Source organism: Schistocerca nitens, chromosome 9, assembly GCF_023898315.1.
Source record: "Schistocerca nitens isolate TAMUIC-IGC-003100 chromosome 9, iqSchNite1.1, whole genome shotgun sequence".
Taxonomy (NCBI): domain Eukaryota; kingdom Metazoa; phylum Arthropoda; class Insecta; order Orthoptera; family Acrididae; genus Schistocerca; species Schistocerca nitens.
In genome coordinates, this window is record NC_064622.1 from 249545564 (window position 1) to 249567710 (window position 22147).

The 22147-nt window shown below is 41.7% G+C and overlaps 1 protein-coding gene across 1 annotated transcript in view; it reads left to right on the forward strand.

Moving 5' to 3' along the window:
- The window catches only part of LOC126203914 (carboxypeptidase D-like), a 266351-nt gene that overhangs the window by 12947 nt on the left and 231257 nt on the right, over positions 1-22147 (forward strand). The window contains exons 2-3 of the mRNA XM_049938305.1: positions 4027-4265; positions 16499-16668. Coding sequence (XP_049794262.1) covers positions 4027-4265; positions 16499-16668 — 409 coding nt within the window. The remainder of the gene's footprint in view (positions 1-4026; positions 4266-16498; positions 16669-22147) is intronic.

Below are 22147 nucleotides of genomic sequence, written 5' to 3' on the forward strand. Positions count from 1 at the left end.
GTGACTGTGTCAAGCGCTACACTACTAATGGAGTATTCAAACATTACGGGATTCTTTTTCCTATTCATCTGCATTAATTTACATTTATCTATATTTAGAGTTAGCTGCCATTCTTTACACCAATCACAAATCCTGTCCAAGCGATCTTGTATCCTCCTACAGTCACTCAACAACGACACCTTCCCGTACACCACAGCATCATCAGCAAACAGCCGCACATTGCTATCCAACCTATCCAAAAGATCATTTATGTAGATAGAAAACAACAGCGGACCTACCACACTTCCCTGGGGCACCCCAGATGATACCCTCACCTCCTGTGAACACTCACCATCGCGGACAATGTACTGGGTTCTATTACTTAAGAAGTCTTTGAGCCACTCACATATTTGGGAACCAATCCCATATGCTCGTACCTTAGTTAGGATTCTGCAGTGGGGTACCGAGTCAAACACTTTCCGGAAGTCAAGGAATATGGCATCCGTCTGATAGCCTTCATCCATTGTTCGCAAGATATCATGTGAAAAAAGGGTGAGTTATGTTTCACAGGAGCGATGCTTTCTAAAGCCTTGCTGATGGATGGACAGCAATTTCTCTGTCTCAAGGAAATTCATTATATTCGAACTGAGAATATGTTCGAGAATCCTGCAACAAACCGATGTTAAGGATATTGGTCTGTAATTTTGAGGATCCGTCCTTCTACTCTTCTTATATACAGGCGTCACCTGTGCTTTTTTCCGGTTGCTTGGGACTTTACGTTGGGCAAGAGATTCGCGATAAATGCAAGCTAAGTAAGGAGCCAATGCAGTAGAGTACTCTCTGTGAAACCGAATTGGAATCCCATCAGGACCTGGCGATTTATTTATTTTCAACCCATTCAGCTGCTTCACAACCCCAGGGATGTCTATCACTATGTCCTCCATACGGGAATCTGTACGAGACTCAAATGGCGGTATGTTTGTACGATCCTTCTGCGTGAAAGATTTCTCAAATGCTAAATTTAAAATTTCAGCTTTCGTTTTGCTGTCTTCCGTTGCCAGGCCAGACTGATCAGTGAGTGACTGGATGGAAGCCTTCGACTTGCTTACCGATTTTACATAAGACCAGAATTTCCTTGGGTTTTCAGCAAGATCTTTTGCTAAGGTATGACGGTGATAGTGATTGTATGCTTCGCGCATTGCTCTTTTTACAGCAGCATGAATCTCTACTAACTTTTGCCTGTCCTCATTCTCCCGATCTTTCTTGTACCGCGAGTGCAACTGTCTTTGCTTCCTGAGCATTCTCCGAATTGCACTGTTAAACCACTGTGGGTCTTTTCCGTCCGTAACCCACTTTTTCGGCACATACTTGTCCAATGCGTGATTTACAATGTGTTTAAAATTTGCCCATAATTTTTCCACGTCCATCGTACCGGAAGTAAATGAAGTCGATTCATTTACTAACTGGGATGCTAACAACTGCTTATCTGCTCTTTCTAATAAGAATACTCTCCTAGCCTTCTTGACCGACTTTTTAACTTTAGTAACCATAGTCGTAATGACAACATCATGATCACTAATCCCTGTCTGAACAATGACACCGTCGATGAGGTCTGGTCTGTTCATGGCTACCAGACCTAAAATATTTCCATCACGCGTTGGCTGTCGATTTAGCTGCTCAAGACAGTTTTCGGATAATGTGTTCAAAAGTAAAACACACGATGGCTTGTCTGTACCACCTGTAATGAATTCATAGACATCCCAGTCTATACTAGGTAGGTTGAAGTCGCCTCCGACTAATATAGCATGATTCGGGTACTTCTGCGATACAGAGTGTAGACTCCCTTTGAATGATTCTAGAACAGTCATGGTGGAACCTGATGGCTGGTAATAACACCCAACAATTAACTTTGTTTCTCCTAGCTCTGTTAAACGTGTACAGATAACTTCACAATCACACTCTACTTCGACCACAGTAGACACAGTGTTTTTGTCAACTGCAATGAAGACACCACCTCCTACGGTGTCTAATCTGTCTTTCCGATACACTTTCCAACCCTCACTAAATATTTCAGAACTTCCTATCTCAGGGTTCAGCCAGGTCTCAGTCCCGAGAATAATTTGCGTGTCACATGCTTCCTGAAGGGCAGTAAATTCAGGAACTTTATTCCGAACACTCTGAAAATTTACTGCTAATATCTTGATAGCTGAAGTGTCTTTACACTGAGCGTGTCCTGATTTCCCTGCCTGCACGTCGACTGGTGAGTGTTCATCATGACACCTTGCACTGCTGCCTAGCCTAAAAAAACCCCATGTGCACGCCACAAGTACTTTGCTACCCAAGTAGCTGCTTCCTTTGTGTAGTGCACCCCTGACCTATCTAGGGGCGTCCTACAATTCTCCACCTAATAGCGCAAGTCTAGAAATCTGCAGCTGAGACCGTCACAGAGTCGACGAAGCCTCTGGTTGAGACCCTCCACTCGGCTCCAAACCAAAGGACCCCGATCCACTCTGGAACGATGCTGCAAATAGAGAGCTCTGCTTGCACCCCGCATGTGAGGCCAGCAGTCTTCACCAAATCCGCCAGCCGCCTGTATGAACTGAGGATCGCGTCAGAACCCAAGCGACAGACATCATTGGTGCTGATATGAGCAACTACTTGCAGACGACTGCACCCCGTACGCTCGATAGCTGCAGGCAAGGCCGCCTCCACATCTTGGATGAGGCCCCCCGGCAGACAAACCGAGCACACGTTGGAATTCTTTCCAGCCCTGTGCGCTATTTCCCTAAGGGGCTCCATCACCCGCCTAACATTGGAGCTCCCAATAACCTGCAACCCTTTGCCCCCGTGTGCTTGCTTGGGCCCTGCTGAAGGAGTGGCCTCCTGCCCACTGACAGGATGAACGGGCGAGGCCAGCCTCCACATTGACCCTCCGCCTCAAGCGACGCGAACGCGCTGCAGTCTGCCACTCACCCTGAGGTGAGGGCGGCCCCAACATGTCGGGTACACTAGAAAGTGCCTTGGCGGCTGAGTCAGCAGGCACAGCAAGCGACCTGGGGTGTCTCAAGCGACATGCAAGACCCTCCGCTGTCGCTGCACCTCGAGACAGCAGCCTGAAGGTGGCTGACCGTGGCCAACAGCATGCTCAGCTGCTCGCGAACTGCGGCCAGTTCCTCTTGCGCTTGCACACAGCACATACACACGCTATCCATCATACTGCTAATATCTGGATGTATAGACTTGCGTTAAGTAAAACAGCAATATGTGACTGCACAGTTGCGTCACCAGTGCCAGATTGAGCTGCGATATATGAACAATTACTTACGAACTAAGCAATCAAAAACCACGACTACGCCACTATACAGATATTACAATGCGATCCTACCCCTGTCTTAGTACAAAATATATATATTGCCGTTAGCGGTATTATTATTTCATGCACTTGATAGAGACTAGTATCACATCTTCAATTTATAGAAAGTGCATGTAACGTGAGAAGAAGTTGAAATGCTATTGACCCCTGGAAGTTATTTACATTTGTATTGCTGTTCATGTATCTACTAAAATCTACCAAATGCAGCTATTGACCCCTGGAATTTATTTACATTTGTATTGCTGTTCATGTATCTACTAAAATGTACCAAATAACTTTGAGACTAAAATAGCGTTTTCTCTTTTGTTACCAGACAGTGCCACAGATAGCACACACTCAGTTGTCTGTATTATTACCTGAAATAAATCCACCTGGCGATGGAGATGTGTTCCTCTGAAAAACATATTGTGAAGAACAATAACTGTCACTAATTGCTGTAATTTGTATTTTCAACAGAAAATAAGTTAACTGTGTATAGATATTTGAATTTGTGATATTTCTTTTTTTAGTCTCATTGTTTCACGTTACAATCAGATATGTTAATTGACTATAATATCATTTAGTTTGAACCACTGCTGTCAAGTTTACATCTTCATGACACTTGCACAGAGAAATTATATTGTGTGGAATAATGGCTCAATTCCCTCCACTTACTAATTTTACGGTTTTTGCAGGAAGGAAGTTGTGAAACGAAGAACGATTCCAGTGGTCGAACGAATGCAAATGGAGTGGACCTGAATCGCGACTTTCCAGATCAGTTTGATCAAAATCAGAATGATCACGTTTATATCACAACTGGCAGGCAAAATGAAACTTTAGCTGTAATGACATGGATTGTGTCAAATCCTTTTGTACTGTCTGGAAACCTACATGGTGGTGCTGTTGTCGCAAGTTACCCATTTGATGACTCAGGGTAAAGAATGAAATGTGCATTATATTGTTTTTATATTATTCAGTAATTATTAATTATTTGGTTGAATATTTAATGGATCATATTTCCAATACGGCATTAGGATGTGTGATGCATGTGTTGCTGCATATTTACTCTACTTTAATGGATACCCACTACTACACGTGTTTGATGCTGGAGATTGTCTAAGGGAAAAACGATTCTGTTTCTATATCATTTTATCATCTAACAAAATTAATTTTCATTTTTAGTTTCAAACTTTTGATATTGAATTTTATTTGTAAGTGTTCTGAACATTAAATATCATTTGTAGAATTCTCAGGTGTTTGGTTGGGTCATGTCATAACTACTCCATGGTATTTCGGCAGGCAGAGTCAATGCCATCATCAGGTGGTCCCGATAACTGCTGCTCCACTCCTGTCGGCATCTGTTATATGTTGGTCGTTACCCCCACTATCACTCTGTTCCTATTGCTGTCTGTGCGGCTGCCACGGTGGATGGTGGCAATGGTGGGAGTAGTGGCTCTTTGCTCCGAACTCTGTTCTCCAGTGTTTGCACTGTCACCTTATTGTGCAAGAACTCTTTTCCTCTTCTAGACCAGGGTAGCAGTTATCATGGACCACCTGAAGATGAACCAGTTTCTGTTGAGTAATTATAGCTTGATCTGGCATGACAGCTGAAAATTATACAAATAAGAAATATGCTTGGAAAACATCAGGTCACTTTAATTATGAGACATGACCCTGGTCTCAAAGTGGCCTGGACTTCTTCAGGAGAACTAAATACAGTGTAAAACTAAATATGGTTTCAAAAGTAGACTACTGAGTCTGATGTGTTTTAAAAAATTTGAGTCACGTCATTGAGACATAGACTTTCAGTGAGAAAATCGTTCAAAATCTGATGGTTTCCATATGAAATCTGAAGCTTGGACAGCATGACATTCTTGGAGGATAAGAAACTTTTCTCAGAGAATCATCATTTCATCACTTTTGTGACACACACTTCACTGTTGTCAAACATTATACGGTGCAAGCGGTAGGTACAGGTAAACAGATTCCATCTTGTTTGCTTTCTGAAATACATTTGTCACCATACTACATTCTCAAGTGGTAACCTCAATGTGGTCACAGAAAGTGACTCCGCAAATACAAGATGTGTCCCAAAAGTCGTGATATATATTTTGTCACACTCCAACAGGCTGCAGCACATTCAGGCCTTTTTTTTTTGGGGGGGGGGGGGGAGTGAGTGTCATCTTTATAGTTACCTCCAAGCAATGGTGCCATGAGGATCACTGATTTAATGCAGCCCTGTATTGAAACAATGTAGGGTGGATATTTTTTAACTATGTTGGGCGATCGGGTTCTGCACAAAACTCAATAAAAAAAAAGCTGCACAAGCCTGCAGGGAGTCTGCATTTTTGTATGTGCAAGTTACGAGGTGGGTGATGAAGTTTAAGGGTGGCCAAGAGGGGTCGACCATCAACAAGCCAAACTGATGAAAATGTGACTTGAGTGCGTGGGTTGTTGTATTCCAACTGTCAAATGAGTGTACAGTTGTTAGCTGTCACTCTCAACACTCCATAAACCTTTGTGCATCTCAATGTTACCAAAGAATTTGAACATGCAGAAGGTGTGCACTAAGCTGGTCCCCAAACTGTTGATGGATGAGGAAAAAGCCAATTGAGTGTTGATTTGAGTGAACTAAGAAGCATGTGGAAATTGAACTGGATTGTTTTAACAATGTTATTACCGATATGGCCATTTTTATATGACTCAAGAGATGAAGCACCAGAGTGCCAAATGGCACAATCTGGGGTTACCGAAACAGGAGAAGATGAGGATGAGCAAATCCAAAGTGAAGGCAACGTCAGTAGTCTTTTTTGATGCCAAGGGTGTGGTTCACAAAGAGTTCGTTCCTCAAGAGCAGACCGTTAATGCTGCCTACTACACGGGTGTTCCAGAATGGATGTGGAAAAGGATCATCCACATGCAGAAACACATTAGGTGCCACATCATGACAGTACACACAGTCAAACGTATCTCTGTGTCCCTAAGTTCCTGGTGAAACATAACACTGCAGTGCTACTGCAGCCACCTTACAGTCCTTACCTTGCTCCAGCTGACTTCTTTTTGTTTGCCAGTGTCAAGAACATACGCAAAGGATGCCATTTTGACAGCACTGAGGCTATCCAAGTGGTTGTGACAACAATTTGAAAGGATATTCCGTTCTATGACTTTGAGTTGAGGTGGGGGGTGGGGGGGGGGGGTGGGGGGAATGGGGAGGTGCCAGGCATGGGCGAATCGGTGGAATAAACATATAGATGCTCATGGAGATTACTTTGCACAGACAGTGTTAATAAATCTTTTTTAAAATATATTTCATGACTTTTGGGACACACCTTTCATGTGACTAGCTGGGATTTTTAATTTTGGAATCTGATACATTAATGCCGTACAATTGATACAGGAAGGGACTGCAGGGTGACTGAAATGTCATTTGCACTTGGTGTAAGAAGGCCGGATAAATAAAAGATAATGTACGCGGTCTCATTGTGGTGGAAAGGAGTAGACACCCAAACAAACAAAAAAATCTTGGACCACCTACCTAGTGATTAATAGAGAGTAAAGTTAACTTCAAACACCAACTGAAATTACACTGCTTGAAAACTCTTATTCCATACAAGAATAGCTGAATATGTAGTAATGTAGTGTGTGTGTGTGTGTGTGTGTGTGTGTGTGTGTGTGTGTGTAGCTTAAGATGGAAATGGCCAGCGTGTTCTCATATTATTCACTTAAAAAGTGTACAACAATTTAAAAAAATATATAGTGAGAGGTAACAATAATGACCTATAGACCATGTAAATAACTGATCGAAACTGAAAGTTCAGCACAGACAAAAGGTAATAGAGATGCTAAGCTACTTCCAAGGTGTCCTTGGAAGAAATCCGCAAAATTATATGTATAAGCATAAAATACTCACAGTCAAACAATTTACAACGGCTTCTGTAGTATACACATGGATGCAGAACTGCTATTGTGACACTGTTGGGATGAAGTGCAGATATGGCACTGACTGTCCATTCTGTTATGTCATTGTTCATTACCAACCAGTAGAAGTATCTTCTCACAAATTGTTTGGCCTGGACGTGGCACGGCAGCTTTTACTAGTGAGTACTAAAACCTTAGAATAGTGTATTACAGGGATAGTGACCTGATATCCTTCTTGAAGACGAGGAGTGCGTGTTGCAGCTTTTACTAATCTACATCTATACTCTGTAAACCACTGTGTACAGTTCTTCCCATTTACCAGTTATTAGGGTTTTGCTCTGTTTTATTACTATATGTAACACGGGAAGAATGATTGACTGGTCGCCTTGTGTGTCTAGTAGTTATTCTGATCTTATCCTTACGACCCCATGTGAGTGATAAATAGGGGCTTGTAGTATATTTCTAGAGTCATCATTTAAAGCCAGTTCTTGAAACTTTGTTGATAGACACTGTTGGGATAATTTGCGGCTATCTTCAAGTGTCTTCTAGTCAGATCTTTCAGTATCTCTGTGACACTCTCCCTTGTATCAAACAAATCTGTGATGATTTGTGCTGCCCTTCCCTGTATACATTCAATATCCCCTGTTAGTCCTATTTGGTACGAGTCTAACACACTTGAGCAGTACTCTAGAACCGGTTGCATGAGTGATTTGAAGCAATCTCCTGTGTAGACTATTTGCACTTCCCCAGTATTCTACTGATAAACTGAAGTCCACCCCTTGCTTTACCCATGACTGAGCCTTTGTCATCATTCCATTTCATATCCCTACAAAGCATTACACCCAGGTATTTGTGTGAGTTAACCAATTCCAGCAGTGAATTATTGATATTATACTTGTAGCATACTAGATTTTTTTTTTGTTTTTGAAGTGCACAATTTTACATTTCTGAATATTTAAAGCAAGTTACCAATCTTTGCACTACTTTAAAATCTTATCAGGATCTGACTAAATGAATATGCTGCTTCTTTCAGACAGTACTTCTTTACAGATAACTGCATCATCTGCAAAAAAGCCTGATGTCACTATTAATATTGCCTGCAAGGTCATTAATTTACAATATGAACAGCAAGGGTCCCAACACACTTCTCTGGGGTAAACCCAGAATTACTTCTTTTGATAATAAGTATAGGTGTAGTACTGAGTCAAATGCTTTTAGGAATTCAAGAAATACTGCATCTACCTGATTCCCTGGATCCAGAGCATTCAGTATATCATGAGAAAAGTGTGGGTTGAGTTTCACATGATCGATGTTTTCGAAAAACATGCTGGCTGGCATTGAGGAAGTCATTCTGTGCAAGACACCTCATGATTTTTGAGCTCAGAATATGTTCTATGATTCTACTACAAATCGATGTCAGGCGTAAGGGATGGTAGTTTTGCAGATTACTTCTGCTACATTTTTGGACACAGATGTGAGCTGTGTTTTCTTTTTTTTTTCCCAAGAATTGGGCATTGTTTTTTGTTCAAGGGATCTACGACAGATTTTAGTTATAAGAGGGGCTAACCCAACTGCAAATTCAGTGTGGAATCTAATAGTAATTCCAGCGGGCCCTGGAGCTTTGTTCAGTTTTAAAAATGTCAGCTGTTTCTCAACACCACTGACACTAATAATTAAATGTTTCCCTGAGGCATTTAAGGGGCTCCGGAACGCCCTATACTTGCAATGTTAAAATAACGCTTATAAATTACATCTTTCCTCACAAAGTATTTGAGGTAGGAAGTTGAACTTTTTACAGATTATTTATTGGAATATGGGCTACAACTTAACACAGGGATTTTACAAAATTTTAGTTCAGTTATTAAAGATGATTTTTTTCAATTGTAATGAAAATTCACAACATTTTTTTGCAATTTTTTATTTATATATTCAAAAATATACAGTTTTTTGGAAAAAGGCTGTGTTAAATTATGCAGAAGGTACTGTGTAACATTTACTGAAAGTTTGAAACAAATATGTTTGGAAGATCCTTAGAAAACATGTAATTAGTATGAGAAAATAAAAGTTTTGGGAATCGAGCGACAAAGATTGGATTAACTTTTTAGTGCATTCCAGGTCCATAGGATGGATTATCTTCATCCTCTGCAAACTCCTCCTCCAGCTTCCTCTTGTTCCTCCTCCTGTTTACTCTTGCTTGTATTTCTAGACTCTTTACAGCCCTGTCTGCAGCCCGAAGGCGTTCCTTGTCTAAAGCAAGCATCACTCGTACCATGTTAGAACCTATCTTCATTCCCATATTTCTAAATACCTTGCACCTTACAATGTTGCCATCATTGAAAGTCGCAACAGCATCATACACACCAAAGTGAAGTGTTTCTATTCCAACAAATACAGTCTTGGGGATTCTCGACCATATAACACTATTTACACTTTCATTGGGGTTTTGAGTTTTTCCGTGAATACACTTTTTCAACAGTTCAGGTGCTGCTAAGTCTCTGAAAATAGGTTTTATCACCTCCATTATTGCATGAGGCAGACTATGCTTATGAGTGTACACTTCACCAGTTAGCAATCCTTTGTTATATTTACACCAACTGTCTTCTTCTTTGGGACACAAGCTATGTTGGGGATTTTCATCGGTTGAAGAAGTATGAAAAAAAAAAGAGCCCAAACAGCCTTCTTCATTTCGTCGACACTTTGTGTATTTTGCCTAATAGCCATTCCATAATAGTTCTGTATTTTGTCAATTACACTGTCAGTTAACCTTCCCTTCCCATCCAACCCTTTCCATCACTGAGTTTTTGTTTTTTGTACGAAGCTTTCAGTCGCCGAAGTCTTGTTCCCATTCGCTTCTGTACGTGTCCAATACACTCAAATTTCTGCACTACAACATCACCACCATAGGGCTTCAGTCCTTGAACATGTTTGAAACTTTTAGAATCACCGTCACCAAGGTAATTAACATATCTCACTTTATCACACGCCTCAGAACGCTGGAATATACTGGCAACACCAGCCACTTCCATTCCTCCACTACTGCCACTATAGTTAGCTTTGCAATTATTTTCATGTGTACCTTTATATTTTTGTGGACATCTACAATACTTTGATATTACTGCTACATCTAAAACTTTCCCTGTATACATACTGGTGGCAGATACTACACCATGAAGAGATGTGTGTCCCCGTTTATGCCAGGTACCATCGAACGCTGCAGTCAAATCTCTGTTACCATTATTTTCCATTACTGCCTCTTCCACAGTGTTCTTCATAGATTCTATACAGACATCTTCTACTTTAGACCCTATTAATTTATTATAGATCGTAAACGTGGTTGGGGGATTTGGAAGATTCATGATGCCACAGAAAATTGCACCTGCAGTAGCACCCTTACCAACTGAACACAAGGAATAAACAAATCTAATGTTGTGTTCGTAGATTTTGCTACCATTTTCTTCAGTTGCAGTTACTGCAACACTGTTCCAGAAGGTGGTCATGTATGAACACTTATCACATTTCAGTTGTATTTCACTAGCAAGTCCTACGTGCTTTATTATGGAGAGTTCCAGACCAACTTCACTACAATGAATACATTTTACACAGTTTGAAAAAATTCCTTTGAGAACCGACATATCAAATATTTCATTCACATCCGATTCGCCCATAAAACATTCATAGTTTTCACTCATTGAACCAAGCTTCTTCTGTGAAGTATTTTCTTTCCCACTTTGACTGCTATGGGCAGGTGTACTTGAGAGGTTAGGTTCACTCACTTGGTTATCGTCTTTATTGTTTACAGTAATAACACATACCTTTGGCTTTCCAACATTTCTCCTTTTCTTAAAAGCCTTCAGAGGATTTCTAATAACTTTACTTTTACTCATTATTATACTTCAACAAAACAGAGACTCAAGAAACAGAATTAATTACGAATATTTTCGAGATAACGACAGAGTAAATAAACATGAAACAATCGACAATCACACCAGCGATATATATTGAACCATCACAGGTTAGCCACAACACATACTTTATCTCACATCACTAAAATGTACCTGATGAACACGGACGTTAATAATAACACCATTTGACAGCAGTTTAACAGCGCCACAGTGGGTCACGCCAATGTAGAACACATTTCAAAAAAAATTTAAAAATAGTTGTAGTCTTCGGAATTGAATAAATTATATATCTATTAAAAGGTAATAGTCTGCAGATTCAGAAAACGCAAAAAAGTAAAAATTGAACTTTTCATGATTTTGAGCCTTTCCGGAGCCCCTTAAGCCTCTTCATTATGCACGATAATGATCAAAGCAGAAGAAATGAATTAAAATTAGTGCTGTGGCTGGGACTCGAACCTGAGTCTTCTTTTTTGCCAGGCAAAAACGTTAACCATTACACCACTTAACTTGGGTAGTTTGTGCAGCAGTGTTGACCATTGTACTGCAGTGGTGTAATGGTTAGCGTTTCTACCTAACAAACAAGAAGACCCGAGTTCAAGTCCTGGCGGTAGTACAAATTTTAATTCATTTCGTCTGCTTTCATCATTAAACTGACACTAATACTTATTTCATTCATCTTTTCAGTGGTATAAGGATTAAATTGGGGTAATTCCCCTTGGTTTTCCTTTGTTTGAAAGCAGAGTTAAGAATTTCAGCTTTTGCTTTGCTAACCTCAATTTCAGTTCCTGCCTTATTCTATAGAGACTGGACACTAAATTTAGTGTCACTAAAAGTCTTTACATACAGCTGTAATTTCTCTGGGGTCTGTGAAACATCAGTTGACAATATTCTGATATAATAATAATCATTGAAGGAATCTCACATTGCACAAATTGCATCGCATGCAACTAAGATAGTGGATGGGAAAGCACTTCTAATTACGTGTGTTTCACAGGCAGAAAATGGGTCTCCTATGCTGTTTTAGGCCATGGTAGTGTATTGTGTTTTTGGTGTCTCCATACTTTTTGTCCACCCATGTACCTCCATTAGCCTTGACACAGGCTTCACAACTGATTGGTTTGATTGGCACCAGTAACTACATTGTCATCAAGGTAATTTGTACAATGGAGTATGCTGTATAGAAGCCGTTCAAGAACCTTCTGATGGATAGGTTGTGCAATGCTAATATGGAAAGCTGCCTGCGATGCAGATTAAACAGGGTTGTGACTACTATAAACTACTGTGAATTATTATCAAGGCATAGCAAAAAAGTAACACTTTCGGAAGATCAATCTTTGTGATATAGTGACTGCCAGGAAAGCTAAAAAACAGCTTTTCGAGACAAGGAAACTTGTATGTACTGATTATAGATTTGTATGTTGATAATTGTTTTGAAATTGCTAATCATTTGTAATGACCCTTTGGATTTATGAACCACAGTAATAGAGGCCACTCTAGTACCCACAGTCTAAGATATAATCGCAACACTCAATGCTGCGTCTGACATTTTGTGTGACGCTAGCAACACCTGTGGTGAGGAAGTCAGTGGTAAGATTAATGTTTGTTCTTAATTATTTTCCTACTTAATTAATGAAATAGTTGATATAGTTTTGCATTCAAAGCATAAATAACTTATCGAGAGAGCTGAATGATCATGACGTAAACATAAAAACGATCAAATCTCACTGATTCAGTGACATAAGCTACATCCCATTCCTCAAGAAATACTTTCGAACATGTGTATAATTGCAGTTTACTCTGGTGGAAAGCAGGAGAATATAAACACACATTTCATGTATAGGGAGCATATATTTATGTTGTTGTTTTTTCCAATTGTGATAGGCCATTTCCTTGACGTGTTAAAATAGTGTATGGTCTCTAATGATTCACATATTCTTACACTTCACTTGATTTCCTAATACATGAATATTTTTGTAAATGCATTTACTTTTGCTTCAGAATTGAATGTCTTGGAGATTCTTGCTGTTTGTGATGCAGATATAGCAACAATTGTGGAATTGATTTCTTCCGTGTTGGAAACAGTTTTATTGCTTTTGACATTTTATCACCACATCTCAGTGGTTTTCCCATCTCAGCTACAGTTTTGGTTGCTTATTTGGAACATTAAATAATGCAGTTATTGCATTCCACACCAGTTTCATACGTTGCAGATTCACTTATTTGACTGTAAGTGTAGTGAACAAAACTTCATGTTGTTGAGTAGAAATATGATATCCTTCTACAAAAGGTGAGGTCTTCTGCTGTTTACTAGCCATTTTTTGTTCTCAGAAGAAAATGACATTCTTCAGTAAATATCTGTTGGTTACAAGAGAGTCACAAATAAACTGTCCTGTGATGTACCATTTCATATCTCAAAGGGCCCTTAAGACATGAAAGAAAGGCAGATGTGGCGTCATTTTTTAATTATTGCCAATTTTGATGGGACTGCATGTGCCCTCTATTGTGAAAATTCTGTTACAAATCAATATAAGCGACGCTATTCTCACTCATCCGATACTACACTCCTGGAAATGGAAAAAAGAACACATTGACACCGGTGTGTCAGACCCACCATACTTGCTCCGGACACTGCGAGAGGGCTGTACAAGCAATGATCACACGCACGGCACAGCGGACACACCAGGAACCGCGGTGTTGGCCGTCGAATGGCGCTAGCTGCGCAGCATTTGTGCACCGTCGCCGTCAGTGTCAGCCAGTTTGCCGTGGCATACGGAGCTCCATCGCAGTCTTTAACACTGGTAGCATGCCGCGACAGCGTGGACGTGAACCGTATGTGCAGTTGACGGACTTTGAGCGAGGGCGTATAGTGGGCATGCGGGAGGCCGGGTGGATGTACCGCCGAATTGCTCAACACGTGGGGCGTGAGGTCTCCACAGTACATCGATGTTGTCGCCAGTGGTCGGCGGAAGGTGCACGTGCCCGTCGACCTGGGACCGGACCGCAGCGCCGCACGGATGCACGCCAAGACCGTAGGATCCTACGCAGTGCCGTAGGGGACCGCACCGCCACTTCCCAGCAAATTAGGGACACTGTTGCTCCTGGGGTATCGGCGAGGACCATTCGCTACCGTCTCCATGAAGCTGGGCTACGGTCCCGCACACCGTTAGGCCGTCTTCCGCTCACGCCCCAACATCGTGCAGCCCGCCTCCAGTGGTGTCGCGACAGGCGTGAATGGAGGGACGAATGGAGACGTGTCGTCTTCAGCGATGAGAGTCGCTTCTGCCTTGGTGCCAATGATGGTCGTATGCGTGTTTGGCGCCGTGCAGGTGAGCGCCACAATCAGGACTGCATACGACCGAGGCACACAGGGCCAACACCTGACATCATGGTGTGGGGAGCGATCTCATACACTGGCCGTACACCACTGGTGATCGTCGAGGTGACACTGAATAGTGCACGGTACATCCAAACCGTCATCGAACCCATCGTTCTACCATTCCTAGACCGGCAAGGGAACTTGCTGTTCCAACAGGACAATGCACGTCCGCATGTATCCCGTGCCACCCAACGTGCTCTAGAAGGTGTAAGTCGACTACCCTGGCCAGCAAGATCTCCGGATCTGTCCCCCATTGAGCATGTTTGGGACTGGATGAAGCGTCGTCTCACGCGGTCTGCACGTCCAGCACGAACGCTGGTCCAACTGAGGCGCCAGGTGGAAATGGCATGGCAAGCCGTTCCACAGGACTACATCCAGCATCTCTACGATCGTCTCCATGGGAGAATAGCAGCCTGCATTGCTGCGAAAGGTGGATATACACTGTACTAGTGCCGACATTGTGCATGCTCTGTTGCCTGTGTCTATGTGACTGTGGTTCTGTCAGTGTGATCATGTGATGTATCTGACCCCAGGAATGTGTCAATAAAGTTTCCCCTTCCTGGGACAATGAATTCACGGTGTTCTTATTTCAATTTCCAGGAGTGTATATTTATATGTGTAGCTTTCTGTCTGCTTGGTACTTACGCTGGCTAGTGTGGTTGGATAAAGGAACCAACCATTGACATTTCTGTCATGAAAGGTGAAAGCCAATTTTATGGCAGAGTCAAATGTTCTTTAAAATGCAAACTCTACAAGAAATCTCAGTGATTCCAGTGTGCCATTTCCCATAAAAGGAAGAGGTGGAGTAAAGAACAAATGTAACAGAAATAAGGAGACAAACATTTTACTGCTATCACCTATGCATCATGTTGCATTTCAGCATTAGTACCACTCACGAACACCTCAACAGTGTCTCAGATAGTTTGTCAACCAACTCCTTCAACCATTTCTCTTCAGCCATTTCTTCTTTTAGGAGAGTTCAGTTCTTATAAGAGCTTCTTGCCTGATATTTACCATTACTAGTTTCAAAACTAGTAATGTCAAATAAACCACTAGCACTGAGATTTTTATTATTGTTGTTATCCCACAATTGCGTACTGGTGCTTACTCTTACTATGAAGAAAATGGTGGAAGTGGACTATGCGCAGGCAGTTGAGTGTATATGAACATTAGTACAGTGTCAAAGGTGTCCAGGACTGAACACTCAACCAATGTATTCCACAAAGCTACTGATGCCTGATGTGTCCTTACCAAAAGTTTCAAAACATCTCAGAAAAAATTCTGGCTGTTGGTAGAATGAGCACTTGCACTTTTTAATGAGGGCACCTTGGACTTTTCCAAATAAACAACAGCTAAACACCAAAGGATAATCAGCTAGAGCAAATTAACTGGCCAGTTGTGTCTGAAAATTAGTTTTAAAAGCTTTTGACCTTTAATCAAGAAGTATTTTGTGTAATTACTGTTAGAGATGCTTTAATACATTGAAAATGAAGGTGTTACAAATCAGAAGCTTACACACTCAACAATAATTTAGTACTTGTGCTAGTAAACTCAATTTTTAGTCTTCTAAGTGCAAAATAATTCAATCCAACTCTGGATTCAAGATTTTTTGATATTCAGCTGCCAGCTGTCTGAATATTGTAGAACAACATGCATGTCACCAATTTCTTATTTTAATTTTTTGATCATTGTGAATGATTTTGAGCTGTAGAGTTGTTATATCATTGGTCTCTTAGACAATGGTGTCAGGCATAGGATTTATAAAATCAAGTTGCATTACTCATGTTTTAAATCTCATGCTGGAAACTTTCATATAAATAAATGTAATTTATAGGTAATTCCACAATGAGAGTTTTAACTTTACTAATGTTTCAGAAGTGTTTCACTTTTTAGGTTTCTTATTTGTCACTGAAACACTTGTTGTACAACAGGTTCAGCGGAATAATATAATGTGTCCTTGATTTTGAACAGAACGTCCCGCGAGTGCTGTAAAGAGAGCAAATCTCCTGATGATGCTTTGTTTCAATCATTGGCTCGCACCTATGCTGCTGCTAATCCTAAAATGACTGAGGGAAGTGCGTGCCCACTAGAGAAATTTAAAAATGGTATAACGAATGGTGCTATGTGGTATGAAGTGAAAGGTCAGACTCAAAATTTTATAATCTCATTACATACACACACAAATCATAGCTTAAATATGCAGGAGACTTCATCAGATAAATAATGTAACTGACAAACATACAGTGTGTCAATAAAAAAAATTAATCTTAATTTAAAAACATCGTTACAAGTTTATTTTAATTTAAAAATTCCTTGAAAGAATAACAATAGTTTTGCACCAGGAGGGTGTATAATTTTATCTTCAGTAAATGTAGTTCCATAGTGAAAGTGAAAGTTTTTCACTTTTAATTTATTATGACTTTTCATAGCCAGTAGTGAGGAGTCGTATATGAGAGCATTAATCTTTAAGATGGTAACATGAAGTTATCTTGGTTTCTTTTGTTATACATATGTTGAAAATTGTTTTCTATAAATAATTTTGGAGTAGTACATATAAAAAATAAGAGCTTATAAATGTAAGTAGGTAGCATAATTAAAACATTTAGATCCGTGGATAAAGGTCAGCATTAATCCTTAGGCATAATATTGCACTTATTTCCAATAAAAGTTTTCTTGAAGTAATAATATCGTGCTTACAATTTTTCCAAGCTTACAATAGATTCAAAATAGCTTTGGTAAAAACCTTTTCTAGTGTCCATGCCACTTGTGTAGAGCAATACTGTCATTGCGAATGGAGTACTGTGCAGCTTGTTTATTAAGTAGTTTGTATGAAAAGACCAGAATGATTTTTTTTTTCTTGAAATATCCCCAGGAATTTGACAGAATCTACTTCCTAAATTCCTGAATTTTATGGGTTATTTGGAAGTTATATGATTTTGATTTTGTAAATTGTGTTAGTTGGGTCACAGGTTTTAAAATATTTAGGATGTCAATGCCTCTTTGGAGAATTTGTTCTGTGGCCACACTTTAAATGAGTACAGTTGCATCATCTTAAAAAAAAAAAAAAGCTCTGGATGTTACATTTAGAGATAAATTATTATTTTTTAAATAAAGATAGGATTGGGCCTAAAATGGAACCTTTTGGGATACCCTGTGAAATAATTTTTCATTCTGAAAAACAATTTTCTGTATCTACATTACAACTACTCTTCACTTTTTGTCTATTAAATATGATTTGAGCCACTTCAGAGTGCTGCCATTTATTTTGTATCTTTGTAATTTATTTGACAGTAAAGTCTGCTTTACACAGTCAAAAGCCTTCATAAGGTCACGGAAAATTTCTGTAACTTCTTGGGATTTGTCCAGAGATAGGAAAACATTCTCAACAAATTTGTTATGGCACATGTTGCACTATTCCCTTTCTGTACACTAATGATTGGAATTATTATAATAATTGTAATAATGATTATTAGATTTATCTGTGAAATCTTAGATTTGTATTGTGACAACTTTTTTGAATGCTTTTGAGAATATTGGTGTTATAATGCTAGACACTACCAATAGTGCAGCCACTAAGAACAAACATTTATGTATCCACATTGCCGGCCGGAGTGGCCGTGCGGTTCTAGGCGCTACAGTCTGGAGCTGAGTGACCGCTACGGTCGCAGGTTCGAATCCTGCCTCGGGCATGGATGTGTGTGATGTCCTTAGGTTAGTTAGTTAGGTTTAATTAGTTCTAAGTTCTAGGCTCAGAGCCAACTATGTATCCACATTCAAATCGATGACAAACGTAGACACAATATAATAAGCAGTAGAACATGATCTGAGAAGCAGTGCCAACAGCGCTGTCTTTTTATAGAGCAAGGCACCGGCAGGCAACACAGCCGATGTCGAGCCTACGCCCTAGTCTTGTCATCTACTGCAAACGGCCTCTGATCGCTGACCTGTGCAGCCGCCGGTGACAGAGTATTTGAAGTCTAGTGCACCGGTGGTCTGGTGCCGCGATGTATGTCCAGGTGTTGTGTGCAACATTATAGCATCCCTCCCCTCTTGGGGAAATGGCGCTCCTCTGATGTGGGCATCTGGATGACTGAAGACACATCCATGGCCTCTGCCGTAGGTGAAAAAGGTAATGATGGCATCAGCGGGAGGAGATTCTGGGTCAGAACTGATGAATAGGGACGGAAGTGCCATGTTTATGGACAAACATAGTGGCCACCCCCATGAAGTACCGTAAGGGAGGATTGGCGATAAGAGCGCTGGCAGCATCTTGACATGGGGGTCCTTGATGTTGTGGAACTGCGCCTGTGGTGGAGGCACTGACCACTTGGACGGGGGGTGGCAGAGACATTGGCGGTGAAGGACCTGACGCCACTGACTCAGCCAGTGGCAGAAGCGCAGGTGGCAGTGACGATGGGAAAGGCCAGCAGCATGTGTAGGGGTGCCAGACCCCAAAGGAGAGGCAGGAGATGGCAGCTTCAACAAGTAGGGTGGATCTCCTCCCACAGCCGGGACACCCATGAGCCTGGGACACTTGTTGAGGGAAGACAAAGGTTGTGATGGCAGACCTGTGGCCCTTGCTGTGACATGAGGATGCGGCTGATCATGGTGATGTGCCACCAGCCCCCTGGTGTGCACTATACAGAGGCAGTGGCCATAGCATCTGTGGACTGTGACTTGAATCCACTTTGGTCAGTGGCTGAACCCCCAAGCCCAGACCGCAGAGCTGTGAGGGAACCATGACGGGGGCTGCACAGATGGACTTTGGTGGGGTGGCATGAACAGATCCAGGAGGGTAGGTGGATGGTGACCATGGAGGATCTTGGCCACCATTCTGCCTCATCATTAGATTGGAAAGGAGGGGCATTCACGGGGTAAATGCCTTTATAGGCACAGAAATCCTGGAAGGTGTGAGTAGCAAGTGTATAAGACAGTGCTTCAATAGAATTTTTTTTTTGAGAGGACCTACACCATAGCTTTGGCTGGTGTGGAAGGACAATTGATATAACACATGGAAATTTAGAAAAAGCATATACAACCAACAACCAGATGCTGAAGTGTGGGTCATGGAGAGACCATCACCCATGGAGCTGCCTGTTGTGTAGCACTCTGAGAGCAGGCTGTGATAAGAAGTACGATATCGTCATTGATGCCAGGCCAAGACATGTGTTGAGAGGGCAATGACTTGATACGAGAGGAACTCTCCCCCCACCCCACCCACCCATTGTCCCAGATATAGGAACTGAAGCACATCCCACTGTAAAGCAGCCGGAATCACAATCTAGGATGACAGCCCTTCCATAGCTAAGAAGACAACACTATCGAACACCAAAAGGTGGTAATGCAGGGCAAAATAGCTATGTAAAGGATCAGAAGCCCATCCTGAAGGCCTGTCCGGCCAACCACGCTGAATGAGGTGAACAATTTGGTGCAAAACCAGATCTGCTGCAATCAGGGAGCCCGTAATAGGAAATCATTCCACTATACATTGCGCTCCAATGTCGGAGTGAAAACAGAGGAGCTTCTGTAAAGTTTGGAAGGTAGGAGACGAGATACTGGCATAAGTAAAGCTGTGAGTACCGGGCGTGAGTCGTGCTTCGGTAGCTCAGATGGTAGAGCACTTGCCCGTGAAAGGCAAAGGTCCCGAGTTCGAGTCTCGGTCGGGCACACAGTTTTAATCTGCCAGGAAGTTTCAGAGGAGCTCATCTTTATCAAAAGTAGTATCCGGCTCCACCTGGAGACTGGATAACGCATTGGTGTTGGCATTCTGCGCAATAGGCTGAAAATATGTTTCATAGTTGTAGTGAGACAGAAGAAAGGCCCAATGCTGGAGGTGATGTGCTGCTTTGTTGGGCGTTGTGGTGTGCGTACTGTAAGACCTTCAGTACACGCACCATCAGATTGTTTGACTTGTCGCTCTAACGAAGTAGGCGAGTGTCAGCAATATGTCTCGTGGTCTTATCGTGGTGTGTTTATCTTCTGCCGTTAGGTCAGACAATAGAAATGACACTTGCATGCTTAGAGTAGTAGATTGATGGTGACCAACTTTAAACAGAACTTGATTAATTTTCACACACATTTATTAAAATAATAACAAGCATAAAAATTACTTAACTTGGTTCTGGATGCTATTTACAATTGACAGTCTGAAGTTCCTTTGGTATTGGTATGTTAATCTGATTCTCACATATATCTCTGATACTTGACAAAAGTGCCTATACATTTATCTTCATGGCTATGTACAGGAATATGGTAATCTTATTAGGCGCAGACTGAAACTTGACTATAGGCTGGTACAGACAAATGTAGAACTCATACAGACTGGTACAGACTAATGCAGACTGGTACAGACAAATGCAGACTGGTACAGACTGGTGCAGACAAATGCAGACTGACTTAATCGGAGGTCTGTACACTCGTTATAATACCTCGCGCGTTTTTTTTTACAAGTGTGATAGACCATTCATTTGATATAACAGGCTGTATGACCCCCATCCCCTACAGGAGGCTCGCCACTCTTTGGCGGGTTTGTGATTGGCTACTAAGGGGCCCCAGCTTTTGCAGCATCTTTTCTCTTCCATTCTGCATGTCTATCCTCTTGCTATTCTTTTTCTTCCCCCTTAGGGAACATGTCCGGCGTGTTAATGGGAATGTTCCGCATTGTCCATCGGTGACATAAGAACTGTCTCACAACTGTTTTCCATTCCGTTTTCCTTTCTTTGTTTTCCTTCTCCTCTCGTTCCTCTGCTTCGGTGTTTGAGGTTCATCTTTTTCTTCTTTCTCCCTGTGCACTCCTGATGGCTGGCCCATATGTCTCACATGTAACAGGTGACTGGGTAACGCCTAATTCCCAGCCCTGGGTCAACAGGTAGGGGTCACACTTATCCCTAGTACAAGCCAGACCCAGGGAGGCATGATTGCCTGAGCTGCTACCTTCCCAAATTGCCATTTGGTCCCTCAGTCAGATGTTAGGGAGGTGTGACATGAGGTGTGAATAATCACCTAAGGCGGGTGTGGCCCCTTGTGAAGGGGGCCCCAATTGGAAGGAGCATGCCATTGGAGACACTGGCAATCATGGGGGATTTTCTCGCAATGAGGCTAACGATTCAAAGACCCTTCAAGCTGCACTACGGTTCCTCGTGGTCTCATGTACTGAAGACTGTCAGTACTTCGCAACAGTAAATCCGTTTATTATTCAGAAAGGTGTTAATGCAGTTGCCGGCCCTGTGAAATCCTGCTCTTGTTTACGGAATGGCACGTTGCTTTTGGAGACTACTTCTGATTCTCAAGCACAACTATTGGTTGCTGCCTTGCTTCTCCGTGGCTATCTTGTTCGTGTCGAGGCCGATAGACCTCTGAATTCTTCCCGTTGTGTTAGTTACAGTAGGTTGCTCGACGGTCTGACTGAGACCAAAATCCAGTCATACCTCTCTGATCAGGGTGTCACTGCTGTCCATTGGGTGATGAAAAAGGTAGGGTCCTCCTTAGTGCCCACCCACACACTTTTTCTCTCCTTTGATAAGATGCTGCTTTCATCCGAGATCAAAGCCGGCTATGAAATTATCATAGGCCGACCAAACATTCCGGACCCGATGTTACCAGCATCATCATTTCAACCAT